Below are 12,866 nucleotides of genomic sequence, written 5' to 3'. Positions count from 1 at the left end.
CAAACCCTTGGAGAGAACAACCCTTTCCGTGGTGGGGTGACAGGAGAGGGCCCTGTGTACCCTATGAGTCCCGGCAGAGCCGGGGACAGAGGTCACTGCAGGACGGAGCCCTGATATCCTGTCCAGTACTGCCCCCGGCCCCCTGTCATCCCTCCCACGAAGACCAGCCCCCTCCTCCCCTCCTGCCCCCATGGAGTCCTCCAGGCCACGGACAGATCCTGGACTTTGCCTCTCAGGCCTTAGTCACTGGGGGTCCGACTGCACTAAGGGGACCATATTCTCCAGCTCAGCATCCCCATTCCCAACCCTGCTGCTGTCCCAGGGAACGTGGTGCTGGCCGGTCCCTAGAAAGTCCTGTGGGTGAATTGGGAGCCATTCTTGGCACCAAAGCTGAGACCCTTTCCCAGCAGGAGAAGTTTGGCCAAGCTCCAAGTCTGTACTACCACAGACACCCTCACCGCCGCCTGACTCCCTAAGGACCCAGCTCTGCACCCACCATGGGGTCAAGGTTCCCATCCTCCCTCCCCAGAGGCCCAGTGCTTACGGCTGAGGCCTCAGTCCTGGCCAGGGTCCTGCTCTGCACCCGGGGCACCAATGTCAGGACACTTAGTACCATGACCTGCATGTGGCCTCTTGACGCCATGATCCATGTTGCTTCCCTGAGAGACTTGGAGCACAGGGCCTGGGGGCTACTGGGGACAGGGTCATCTCAGCTCAGCCCTTTCTCAGTGTCCTGTTCCGCCCTGGGCTGGGCTGGTCTCTCCCAGCATTGCCCACACAGGCCTGTGAGGAGGAACCAGAATCCCACCTCGTCAAAACCACTTAAATTTTAACGTGTGTCTGCGTTTCCCTGGGGGTGACTCAGGGAGTGGTTGGGGGTGAGGGTTTTGCAAGGGGAAGACTCAAAGTCAGGACTCCGGGGACAGACAGGGAGCAGCTCACCCTGGTGCCATGGCACGGAGGGCATGGGAGGGAGGTTTTGGCCTCACTTCCCCTTTGTCTGGGTCACTGTGATATCCATATTGGCCATCAGTTTTATAGTTGACACCACTCGTACTCAGACTGGATGTTGGCGATGGTCAGGTAGCGGTCAGCCCCAGAGCTGGAGCCTGAGAAGCGGTTGGGGATCCCATCCCCCTTGGTGACGCTTCCGCCACTGGTCAGCTTCATCAGATGCCTAGGGGCCTGCCCTACTCTCTGTTGGTACTACTCAATGTAGTATGTGCTGTGGTCACTGCTGAGTGTGCAAGTGAGCTTGGCCAAGCCTCCCAGGGAAGAAGATGCAGACGGGGTGTGTGTCAGCACAGGCAGAGCACAGAGACCTGCAGACAGAAATGCAAATATTGGCTGAAGGCAATGACACTGGGCAGGTGACCCTCAGGACTGTGCTGGAGGGAGGGGCTGGGAGGCCTCGAGTCCCTGGGCCACTCTGACCTGTGTTGAACCAGGAGGGGCAGGAGATAGAAGGGCACCCAGGTCATGGTGGGAGGTCCTTCTGCGAGCTCTGCACTGAGGCTGCCCAGCTGGACTGGCCTCTCCAGGTCTCTGTCTTACCCTCCCCTTGCAGCTCAAAAAGGGAGGAGCAGTGAAGGCAAATCTACTCCTCCCTCCCCATCCTGTGTCTCAGCTCCTGGCTGAGCCCTGAGCCCAGGGGCCTCACGCTGGGGACTCCCTGGGGTCAGAAGAAGGGCCACGTGTGGGTTTCAGAGACAGATTTACTCTCCTCAAGAGAAGTGTCTTCAAGGAAGCGTCAGTCATGCCCTTTGCACTTGAGCCCTCCCCAGGGGACTTGGACCTATGAGGGTCCCAGCCAGGACCCACAGTGCCACCTGGTGCCCCCAGGATTGATGTCTTCCTACACATGTAGCTACTTTACTAAAATGACCACTTTGCAGCCCCCAGTATATGCCAGACCCTTGGTGAGTTGCCTGCAGCACCTCACCTGGCATCATAATAATCCCACAGCGCCCTCTGCTGAAGGCACAACCTCTCCCCAGTCTCATGAGGAGGAGCCCTTACAGGGAAGGTAAATGATTTTCCCAGATTCTCCCAGGCAGGGCTGCATGGGTCAAGATTCCATCCAAGGGACTGACTTCAGAGCCTGACCTTTCAGCCCGCTCCCTACCCTGCACCCTCAAAACCCCCAAAGTTTCCTCCATCCTTACTCCAGGCTTCCACAGCCCCTACAGTCACCACCCTCTCTTCTGTATTCAGGTGATCCGTATCCAATGTCAATAAAATATTCCTTAAGGTCCACCTTTCCATCTAGATCTATTCACAAAATATAACTTTATGACTTGTGGGGTTTATGGAAATGATCTCCCTACTGAAAGGGATGATGTGACACTATTTACTGAAAAATGTACAGACTATTGTCATTCATTTCACAGACTGTAATAAAAATATGTTTAACGATTCAGAACCACCTTTAAAATTGTAGTTGTATTTACTATCTTGCGTTTGAGAAAGAAGTCACACGGATACATGTATTTAATCTCCCCATTTTGAGGTACCCTCAATATCCTGGTCTGGGTGGAAAATGGATTAGCAGTTCCTCTCCAGCAAAGACTCTGGGCTTGGGACCCTTCATCACCTCTTGGTGTGGTGAGTATGTACTACAGGCACAGTTACCCAAAGGAAACCTCATCCATCTCACCTGCTCTGTCCAACATGGTGGCCACAAGCCAATGAGGCTGCTGAACATGCAATGTGGGTGGTCGCAGTGAGATGTGCTGTAGATCTGAAATACCCAGCACATTTCAAAGATTTAAGATAGTGTAGTGTAGAATGTATCAATATTTTTATATTTAATTCATATTGAAATGATATTTTCAAGTAATTTAGTTCAGCAAAACCTATTATGGAGACTAACGGCATGGGTTTCTCCTAATTTTTAGAAAGTGTTTACTGGATAATTGAAAATTACATATGTGGTTCAAATAGTGTATGTAATGGATAGGGCAGCAGTGCAAAGTCACAATGTCAGTCACTTGTGTCTGAAATAGGAGGGAGAACTTGCTAGCACATTCAGGAAAGGCCATGTCTTAGCTTGGGAAGCACCGTGAGAGGCCACAGGAAGGTGGGGAAGTCCAGGAACTCGGGAGGAGGGACCTCTTTGCTGCCGGGTCTGCCCCGTTCCAGTTCTGACTTGAAACAAGTTGCTCTGCCCTTCATGCCTCAGCTTCTGCATCTGTAAGATGGGATATAATGGGGATGCTTGTTCATTGATTAGTTGTGATTAAACAAGTTAATAAGTAGTAAGAACACAGATGGGTCTTGATATGTATTAAGCACACATGAATATTTACTCCTCTTCCATCTATGAATATCCTTAATCCTTATCCAAACACTTAATAGAAAGCAGAGACAGTGGAATAGTGGATGTACGAATGGGATGGAAGGGAAAAGTCTTGGGCTTGGGATTTGCCACTGACAAAATTTTCTGACCACACCAAACTACACAAACATATTGTAGGACCTCTAACAATTGCCAGTTGAAGTCCTAACCACCAGTGCTCAAAAGTGGGACCTTATTTGGAAATAGGGTCCATTCAGATGTAATTACTTAAGGTGAGTTCATACTGGATTGAGGGGCCCCTCAACCCATTCAGTGTGCCCACCAGGTCTCAGGAGCTCTGTTCCAGGTCACCATGGACACCCTCACCCTCTTCTGCTGGCTTCCTTAGTCTTTCTAAGGCCACTTGGGTCAGGAGTTTAACTGTCCTAAACTCATCAAACTGAGCTTGTGTCATAATCTAGACCATGGAATGATGGGCAAAATTTGTTAAGAGGAGACTTTTTCTCAGGCCACATGGGTGGGTTTTGGACAGGGGATGACATCTCTCATCATTTTTGGGGGGGGGGATCTGTGTTTGATTTTGAATAGTTTCTACTGCTATTTCATTAAGTTCAGTGACCCTCAGCTGCATCTATGTGCTCTCTGTCTCATCCAGGTTATTTTAATCTCAGATGTTGTAGTTTTCATTTGGAGGAATCCAATCTGGTTCAGGTTTTTACACTCTATGTCTCCATTTAACATGTTCCATCTTTCCTCAACCTCAAGAACAAATGGACTATAACTATAAAAGTTGCTTTTCTGTCCTTGACTATGAAATACATCTTCTGGGCCATTCAGGGCAAGTTTTGATTAACTGAATTTTCTACTTATTCTGACTCTTATTTTTCTGATTCCTTACAGGAAATTTTTCATATTCAGGTATTGTGAATCTTCCCTTGCTGGACATGGGCTATTTTGTTTCTCCCTATGTTCTTTCTTTCTTATTTTTTTTTAGTTTCAACAAAGGTACTTGGTCACAGTTAAATCCTTTCTGTAATTGCTTTTACACATTTTTAGATGGAACCAGGGGACACGACCGTGGGGGAACTGTCTCTACGACAGCACTCACCAGGGAGGGCACAGCTGGGTGCTGCCAGGGGCTCCAGCATGTGTGTGAGGTGGGTGAACCCGGAGGAGGGACGTGGTGACCCCACTCTCTCCACTGTGCTGCTTTGCCTTGTCCGGGGTTCCAGCGTGTCACGGGATCCTGGAGGTTCCAGAGCTCTGACGAGCTGGATGGTTCTAGGCATCCATCCAAGACATTTGGGCTCATGAGTGGCCAGTCAGCACCATGTGGACATCCAGGGTCCACTAGCACTGGTCTCTGCCCTCTCTGTCTGTCCTTCATTCAGGCCTTATTTCCTCAAGTCAACACCACAGCCCAGACACTGAGACAGCCTGGTCCAGGCCGTCCATAATCACTCCTGACCCCCCTGTGCAGAGCCCGCCTGGAGAGCTGGGAGGAGGGGCAGCCTGGGGGGCTCAGATCTTGAGGAACCAGGCCAGACTTGTCACTGTTTTGTTCATAGTCCTCCTGGGACTGGAGGACAGTGTGAGCCAGACGGTGAGGGGGTTTGTGTCTCACTTCCCCGTCTGCCTGTGTCACTGTGAAGATCACCACTGCTGTAACCAGTACCAGTACCACAGTAATAGTCAGCCTCGTCCTCGGCCTGGGCTCTGCTGATGGTCAGGGTGGCTGTGTTCCCTGATTTGGAGCCAGAGAATCGGTCAGGGATCCCTGAGGCCCGGTTGCTATTCCTATAAATGACCAGCACAGGGGCCTGGCCTGACTTCTGCTGGTACCAGCTAGCATAATAGCTTCCTGAACTGTCACCCTGGCAAGTGATCCTGGCCGTCTGTCCTAAGGACACGGATGCCGCAGGTGGCTGAGTCAGCTGAGAAGAGGCCACAGAACCTGCAAGAGAGGAGAGGAGAGTGAGGGTGAGGAAGAGGGTCTCATCCCTGCAGCCTCATGCCCCCTGTAGCAGCTCCTGTGCTGAGCTGAAGTCTGGACCAGGCTGAGCTCTGGTCACTTTTCGGGCTGATCCTGGGGGCAGCACCTGTGCAGAGAGTGAGGAGGGGGAGCAGGAGAGGTGTCCAGGCCATGGTGGAGATGCCCCGAGCTCTGCCTCTGAGCTCACAGCTGGGGTGGGGCCTCTGGGCCTCTCATATCCTCAGAAGGGGTGTCTTCATGCAAATCTCCTTCCTGCCACCTTTGGCCTTGTGACTGGCTCCCTGCTGAGCAGAGAACAGCTGGGATCCAAGGAGGAGTTAAACAGGGACCTGAGTTCCAGGCCTGAGCCCCGGTCCCCAGAAATCTTTCTGGTGCTTAGAGAGAAAGGCTGCCCCTGCCCCAGCATGTGCACACACCTCCCAGTCTCCTCCTGGGCTCCCCCCTGGGCCTTGGAGACACACAGGCATCCTCTCTGGGGATGAGGTTATCTTGTGGTGGGCTGGACAGTGCTGGAAGCTGGCACTGTGGGGACCTCGGTCATGCTGCTGCGAGAGCCCAGAATTCCAGCAGCAGATACAGGGACACTGGTCATGTACCTCTGGCAGAGTTTTTATTATATTTCTTTAAAGTTTTTTTATTTTTATTTTTCGAAGTATAGTTGATTTACAATGTTGTTTTAGTTTCATGTGCACAGCAAAGTGATTCAAATCAACATATATATCCTTTTTCATTTTATATTTAAAAAAAAAAGGAAAAATGGCTTCCTTATCTAGACAAAGGCAAGAATTCTTGGACTTCACAATACATGCATGATTTGTAAAAGGAAGAAGATAAATTGAAATGTATTCACATGAAAAGCATTTGTTCTATAAAAGTCCTTTTTATGGAGTTGAAAAATCCAGGAAAGTGGGAGAAAATACTTTCCACTCACATATTCATCAAAACACTTGTATATACATTTAAAAATGTGTCAAAACTAATCAATAAACAAAACAACTAAAATGCAAGTGGAATTTGGGAAATGATGTGAACAGACATTTTTTCGGGAGTGTACAGATGTCCGATGAGCACACGGGAAGATGGTCCCCGTGAGTCGTTAGGGGAATGTCAGTCACACCCTAAAGAGTTGCCACTACACACCAGTCAGAATGGAGCCGATGGGCTAAAGTAAAAAACAGTGGCAAAACCAATGCTGGCTGCGCAGCAGAGGGACCAGTCGCTCAGGTGTTGCTGGTAGGAATATAAGGTGGTACAGCCACCCTAGAAAACAGCTTTGCAGCTACTATGAAACTAAACATGCAATTACTGAACAATCTAGGAATTGTACCCTTGGGATTTTATTTCAGAGAAAGAAGACGAATGCTCCCATAAACACCTACACGCAAGTGTTCCCAGCTCCTGTCTTAGTCAGCTCAGGCAGCCATGGAAAAATACCACCCACATGTTGCTTAAACACCACAAATTTACTTTCCATGCTTCTGGAGGTCAGAACTCCGTGATCGAGATGCCCTAACATTGTTTTCAGTGCAAGCTCTCCCCCGGCTCCCTGAAGGCACTTTCTGGCTCTGTCCTTAGATGGTCTGTCTCAGTGGCTCACTCGGGGTTGGGGGTGTGTTTCTGGTCTCTTCTTATAAGGTCACTAATCCTATGTCCACAGGTGCGGACCAACCTGGGAGGAGATACCGTCCTCCATCCTGCTCATCAGTCCCTTTCACAGACAGGATGACAGTGTTCTCACCCAGACCCTGACCCTATTATGACCTTGACCAGAGAGATGCCCTCGAATGGGTGTCCATCTCTCTCTGATCGAGTCCATAGGGGCAGACCCCTCCCTGGTGGGTCGCCATCTAAGCACAGCAGGGTATGGTCTCATCGTCTTCCCTTTTCCATCCTTGTCCTCACATCCTGCCGTGTGTCCCTCTGTGTGTCCGTCACAGGCTCCTGCTGTCTTCACTTCTTAGCAACACAGGCCCTGGGGCGTGTGGATGTGGTGGGACCTGCATGGCGATGGGCTTACTCAGTGCCATCCTCCTGGTTCCCTTTCCTACAGTGTAAGGGGAGCAGGACACTCTCCACTAGAGGGAACTGCAGGAGGCCTTGTTTGGGACAAAATCACAGCAAACCCTTGGAGAGGACAACCCTTTCCCAGACGGGGTGACAGAGAGGGCCCTGTGTCCCCTGTGAGTCCCGGTGAGTCGGGGACAGAGGTCACTGCAGCACGGAGCCCTGATGTCCTGTCCAGTCCTGCCCCCGGCCCCCTGTCATCCCTCCTGCGAAGACCAGCCCCCTCTTCCTCTCCTGCCCCGATGGAGTCCTCCAGGCCACGGACAGATCCTGGACTTTGCCTCTCAGGCCTCAGTCACTGGGGGTCCGACTGCCCTAAGGGGACCATATTCTCCAGCTCAGCATCCCCATTCCCCATCCCTGCTGCTGTCCCAGCGGACATTGTGCTGGCCGGTCCCTAGAACGTCCTGTGGGCGAAAGGGGAGCAATTCTTGTCACCAAAGCTGAGACCCTTCTCCAGCAGGAGAAGCCCGGCCAAGCTCCAAGTCTGTACTGCCACAGACCCCCTCACCGCCCCCTGACTCACTAAGGACCCAGCTCTGCACCCACCTTGGGATCAAGTTTCTCATCCTCCCTCCCCAGAGGCCCAGTGCTTCCTGCTGAGCCCTCAGTCCTGGCCAGGGTCCTGCTCTGCACACGGGGCACCCAAGTCAGGACACTTGGTACCATGACCTGCATATCGCCTCTGGACGCCAAGATCTGTGTTCCTTCCCTTAGAGACTTGGAGCACAGGGCCTGGGGGCTACTGGGGAAAGGGTCATCTCCCCTCAGCCCATTCCCAGTGTCCTGTTCCGCCCTGGGCTGGGCTGGTCTCTCCCAGCATTGCCCACACAGGCCTGTGAGGAAGAACCAGAATCTCACCTCGTCAAAACCACTTAAATTTTAACGTGTGTCTGCGTCTCCCTGGGGGTGACTCGGGGAGAGGTTGGGGGTGAGGGGTTTGTAAGGGGAAGATTCAAAGGTCAGGACACTGGGGACAGACCCACCCTGGTGCCGTGGGACGGAGGGCACGGGAGGGAAGTTTTGGCCTCACTTCCTCTTTGTCTGTGTCACTGTGGTATCCATATTGGCCACCAGATTTATAGTTGACACCACAGATATACTCAGTCTCGTCCACAGACTGGATGTTGGCGATGGTCAGGTAGCGGTCAGCCCCAGAGCTGGAGACTGAGAAGCAGTCGGGGATCCAATCCCCCTTGGTGACGCTTCCGTCACTGGTCAGCTTCATCAGATACCTAGGGGCCTGCCCTACTCTCTGTTGATACCACGCAATGTAGTACGTGGTGTGTTCACTGCTCAGGGTGCTGGTGAGCTTGGCCGAGCTTCCAAGGGGAGAAGATGCAGACGGGGTCTGGTTCAGCACAGGCACAGCACAGAGACCTGCAGACAGAAATGCAAGGGTTGGCTGATGGCACTGACACTGGGCAGGTGACCCTCAGGACTGTGCTGGAGGGAGGGGCAGGGAGGCCCCGAGTCCCTGGGCCACTGTGACCTGCGTTGAACAGGAGGGGCAGGAGGTAGAAGGGCACCCAGGTCATGGTGGGAGGTCCTTCTGCGAGCTCTGCACTGAGGCTGCCCAGCTGGACTGGCCTCTCCAGGTCTCTGTCTTACCCTCCCCTTGCAGCTCAAAAAGGGAGGAGCAGTGAAGGCAAATCTACTCCTCCCTCCCCATCCTGTGTCTCAGCTCCTGGCTGAGCTCTGAGCCCAGGGGCCTCACGCTGGGGACTCCCTGGGGTCAGAAGAAGGGCCACGTGTGGGTTTCAGAGACAGATTTACTCTCCTCAAGAGAAGTGTCTTCAAGGAAGCGTCAGTCATGCCCTTTGCACTTGAGCCCTCCCCAGGGGACTTGGACCTATGAGGGTCCCAGCCAGGACCCACAGTGCCACCTGGTGCCCCCAGGATTGATGTCTTCCTACACATGTAGCTACTTTACTAAAATGACCACTTTGCAGCCCCCAGTATATGCCAGACCCTTGGTGAGTTGCCTGCAGCACCTCACCTGGCATCATAATAATCCCACAGCGCCCTCTGCTGAAGGCACAACCTCTCCCCAGTCTAATGAGGAGGAGCCCTTATTGGCAGGGTAAATGATTTTCCAGATTCTCCTAGGCAGGGCTGCATGGGTCAAGATTCCATCCAAGGGACTGACTTCAGAGCCTGACCTTTCAGCCCCCTCCCCACCCTGCCCCCTCTAAACCCCCCATAGTTTCCTCCATCCATACCCTAGGACTCCTGAGCCCCTCCTGTCACCAACCTCTCCCCTGTATTCAGGTGATCCGTATCCAATGTCAACAAAAAATTCTTTATGGTCCACCTTTCCATCTAGATCTATTCGCAAAGTACATCTTTATGATTTGTGGTGTTTATGGAAATGATCTCCCTACTGAAAGGGATGACGTGACACTATTTACTGAAAAATGTAGACTATTGTCATTCATTTTACAGACTATAATAAAAATGTGTTTAACGATTCAGAACCACCTTTAAAATTGTAGTTTTATTTACTATATTGCCATTGAGAAAGAAGTCACACGGATACATATATTAAATCTCCTCATTTTGAGGTACCGTCAATATCCTGGTCTGGGTGGAAAATGGATCAGCAGTTCCTCTCCAGCAAAGACTCTGGGCTTTGGACCCTCCGTCACCTCTCGGTGTGGTGAGTATGTACTACAGGCACGGTTACCCCAAGGAAACCTCATCCATCTCACCTGCTCTGTCCAACATGGTGGCCACAAGCCAATGAGGCTGCTGAACGTGCAATGTGGGTGGTCGCAGTGAGATATGCTGTAGATCTGAAATACCCAGCACATTTCAAAGATTTAGGATAGTGTAGTGTAGAATGTATCAATATTATTAAATTTAATTCTATTGGAAATGATATTTTCAAGTAATTTAGTTCAGCAAAACCTATTATGGAATCTAACTGCATCGGTTTCCCCTAATTTTTAAAACGTGTTTACTGGATAATTTAAAATTACATATGTGGTTCAAATAGTGTATGTAATGGATAGGGCAGCAGTGCAAAGTCACAATGTCAGTCACTTGTGTGTGAAATAGGAGGGAGAACTTGTTAGCACATTGAGGAAAGGCCATGTCTTAGCTTGGGAAGCACCGTGAGAGGCCACAGGAAGGTGGGGAAGTCCAGGAACTCGGGTGGAGGGACCTCTTTGCTGCCGGGTCTGCCCCGTTCCAGTTCTGACTTGAAACAAGTTGCTCTGCCCTTCATGCCTCAGCTTCCGCATCTGTAAGATGGGATATAATGGTGATGCTTGTTCATTGATTAGTTATGATTAAACAAGTTAATAAGTAGGAAGAACGCAGATGGGTCTTGATATGTATTAAGCACACATGAATATTTACTCCTCTTCCATCTATGAATATCCTTAATCCTTATCCATACACTTAATAGAAAGCAGAGACAGTGGAATAGTGGATGTAGGAATGGGATGGAAGGGAAAAGTCTTGGGCTTGGGATTTGCCACTGACAAAATTTTCTGGCCACACCAAAATACACAAACATATTGTAGGACCTCTAACAATTGCCAGTTGAAGTCCTAACCACCAGTGCCCAAGAGTGGGATCTTATTTGGAAATAAGGTCCATTCTGATGTAATTACTTAAGGTGAGTTCATACTGGCTTGAGGGGCCCTTCAACCCATTCAGTGAGTCCACCAGGTCTCAGGAGCTCTGTTCCAGGTCACCATGGACACCCTCACCCTCTCCTGCTGGCCTCCTTAGTCTTTCTAAGGCCACTTGGGTCTAGAGCTTAACTTTCCTAAACTCATCAAACTGAGCTTGTGTCAGACTCTAGACCGTGGAATGATGGGCAAAATTTGTTAAGAGGAGACTTTTTCTCAGGCCACATGGGTGGCCTTTGGGAAGGGTATGACATCTCTCATCATTTTTTGAGGGGCTTGTGTTTGGTTTTGAATAGTTTCTACTGCTATTTCATCAAGTTCAGTGATCTTCTTCTGCAGCATCTATGTGCTCTCAGTCTCATCCAGTTTATTTTAATCTCAGATGTTGTAGTTTTCATTTGCAGAAATTCAATGTGGATCATGTTTTTACACTCTGTGTCTCCATTTAACATGTTCAATCTTTCCTCAACATCAAGAACAAATGGACTATAACTATAAAAGTTGCTTTTGTGTCCTTGTCTATCAAATACATCATCTGGGCCATTCAGGGCAAGTTTGGATTAACTGATTTTTGTACTTATTCTGACTCTTATTTTTCTCATTCCTTACAGGAAATTTTTGATATTCAGGTATTGTGAATCTTTCCTTGCTGGGTATGGGATATTTTGTTTTTCCCTATGTTCTTTCTTTCTTATGTTTTTTAGTTTCAGCAAAGGTACTTGGTCAGAGTTAAATCCTTTCTGTACTTGCTTTCACACTTTTTTAGATGGTACCAGGGGACACGACCTTGGGGGGACTGTCTCTACAATGACAGCCCTCCCCAGGGAGGGCACAGCTGGGAGCTGCCAGGGGCCCCAACTGGGTTTGAGGTGGGTGAGCCCGGGTAGGGACATGGTGGCCCCCACTCTGTCCACTGTTCTGCTTTGCCATGTTTGGTGTCCAGGTTGTCACGGGATACTGTAGTTTCCAGAGCTCTGATGAGCTGGGTGGTTCTGGGCATGCATCCAAGAGATTTGGGCTCATGAGTGGCCAGTCAGCACCATGTGGACATCCAGGGTCCACTAGCACTGGGTCTCTGCCCTCTCTGTCTGTCCTTCATTCAGGCCTTATTTCCTCCAGTCAACACCACTGCCGAGACACTGAGACAGCCTGGTCCTGCCAGCCCATAATCACTCCTGAGCCCCCTGTGCAGAGCCTGCCTGGAGAGCTGGGAGGAGGGGCAGCCTGGGGGTCTCAGATCTTGAGGAACCAGGCCAAACCTGTCACTGTTTTGTTCATAGTCCTCCTGGGACTGGAGGAGAGTGTGAGCCAGACAGCGAGGGGGTTTGTGTCTGACTTCCCCGTCTGCCTGTGTCACTGTGAGGATAATCACTGCTGTCAGCTGATGCACAGTAATAGTCAGCCTCGTCCTCGGCCTGGGCCCCGCTGATGGTCAGGGTGGCTGTGTTGCCTGATTTGGAGCCAGAGAATCGGTCAGGGATCCCTGAGGCCCGGTTGCTATTCCTATAAATGACCAGCACAGGAGCCTGGCCTGGCTTCTGCTGGTACCAGTAAGCATAATAGCTTCCTAAGTTGTCTCCCTGGCAGGTGATCCTGGCCGTCTGTCCCAAGGACATGGACACCGCAGGTGGCTGAGTCAGCTGAGAAGAGGCCACAGAACCTGCAAGAGAGGAGAGGAGAGTGACGGTGAGGAAGAGGGTCTCATCCCTGTCGCCTCATGCCCCCTGCAGCAGCTCCTGTGCTGAGCTGAAGTTCTGGACTAGTCTGAGCTCTGGTCACTTTTCGGGCTGAGCCTGGGGGCAGCACCTGTGCAGAGAGTGAGGAGGGGGAGCAGGAGAGGGGTCCAGGCCATGGTGGAGATGCCCCGAGC

General features: G+C 50.9%; 3 gene segments (V, D, J or C); all 3 read right to left on the bottom strand.

Annotated features, from left to right (window-relative positions):
* Positions 1 to 1,035: 1,035 nt before the first annotated feature.
* LOC132502457 (immunoglobulin lambda variable 3-19-like) lies at positions 1,036 to 5,443 on the bottom strand. The segment is given in 3 exon segments: positions 1,036 to 1,109; positions 4,923 to 5,252; positions 5,398 to 5,443. Coding segments are annotated over 3 exon segments (450 nt in total).
* A 2,250-nt stretch (positions 5,444 to 7,693) lies between these two features.
* LOC132502456 (immunoglobulin lambda variable 4-3-like) lies at positions 7,694 to 8,893 on the bottom strand. The segment is given in 3 exon segments: positions 7,694 to 7,762; positions 8,389 to 8,735; positions 8,848 to 8,893. Coding segments are annotated over 3 exon segments (462 nt in total).
* A 3,377-nt stretch (positions 8,894 to 12,270) lies between these two features.
* Positions 12,271 to 12,848, bottom strand: LOC132502455 (immunoglobulin lambda variable 3-19-like). The segment is given in 2 exon segments: positions 12,271 to 12,656; positions 12,803 to 12,848. Coding segments are annotated over 2 exon segments (432 nt in total).
* Between the last annotated feature and the right edge of the window lie 18 nt (positions 12,849 to 12,866).

This window comes from Mesoplodon densirostris, chromosome 15, assembly GCF_025265405.1.
Source record: "Mesoplodon densirostris isolate mMesDen1 chromosome 15, mMesDen1 primary haplotype, whole genome shotgun sequence".
In the NCBI taxonomy this organism is placed as follows: Eukaryota; Metazoa; Chordata; class Mammalia; order Artiodactyla; family Ziphiidae; genus Mesoplodon; species Mesoplodon densirostris.
This window is presented reverse-complemented; position numbering and strand designations above follow the sequence as displayed.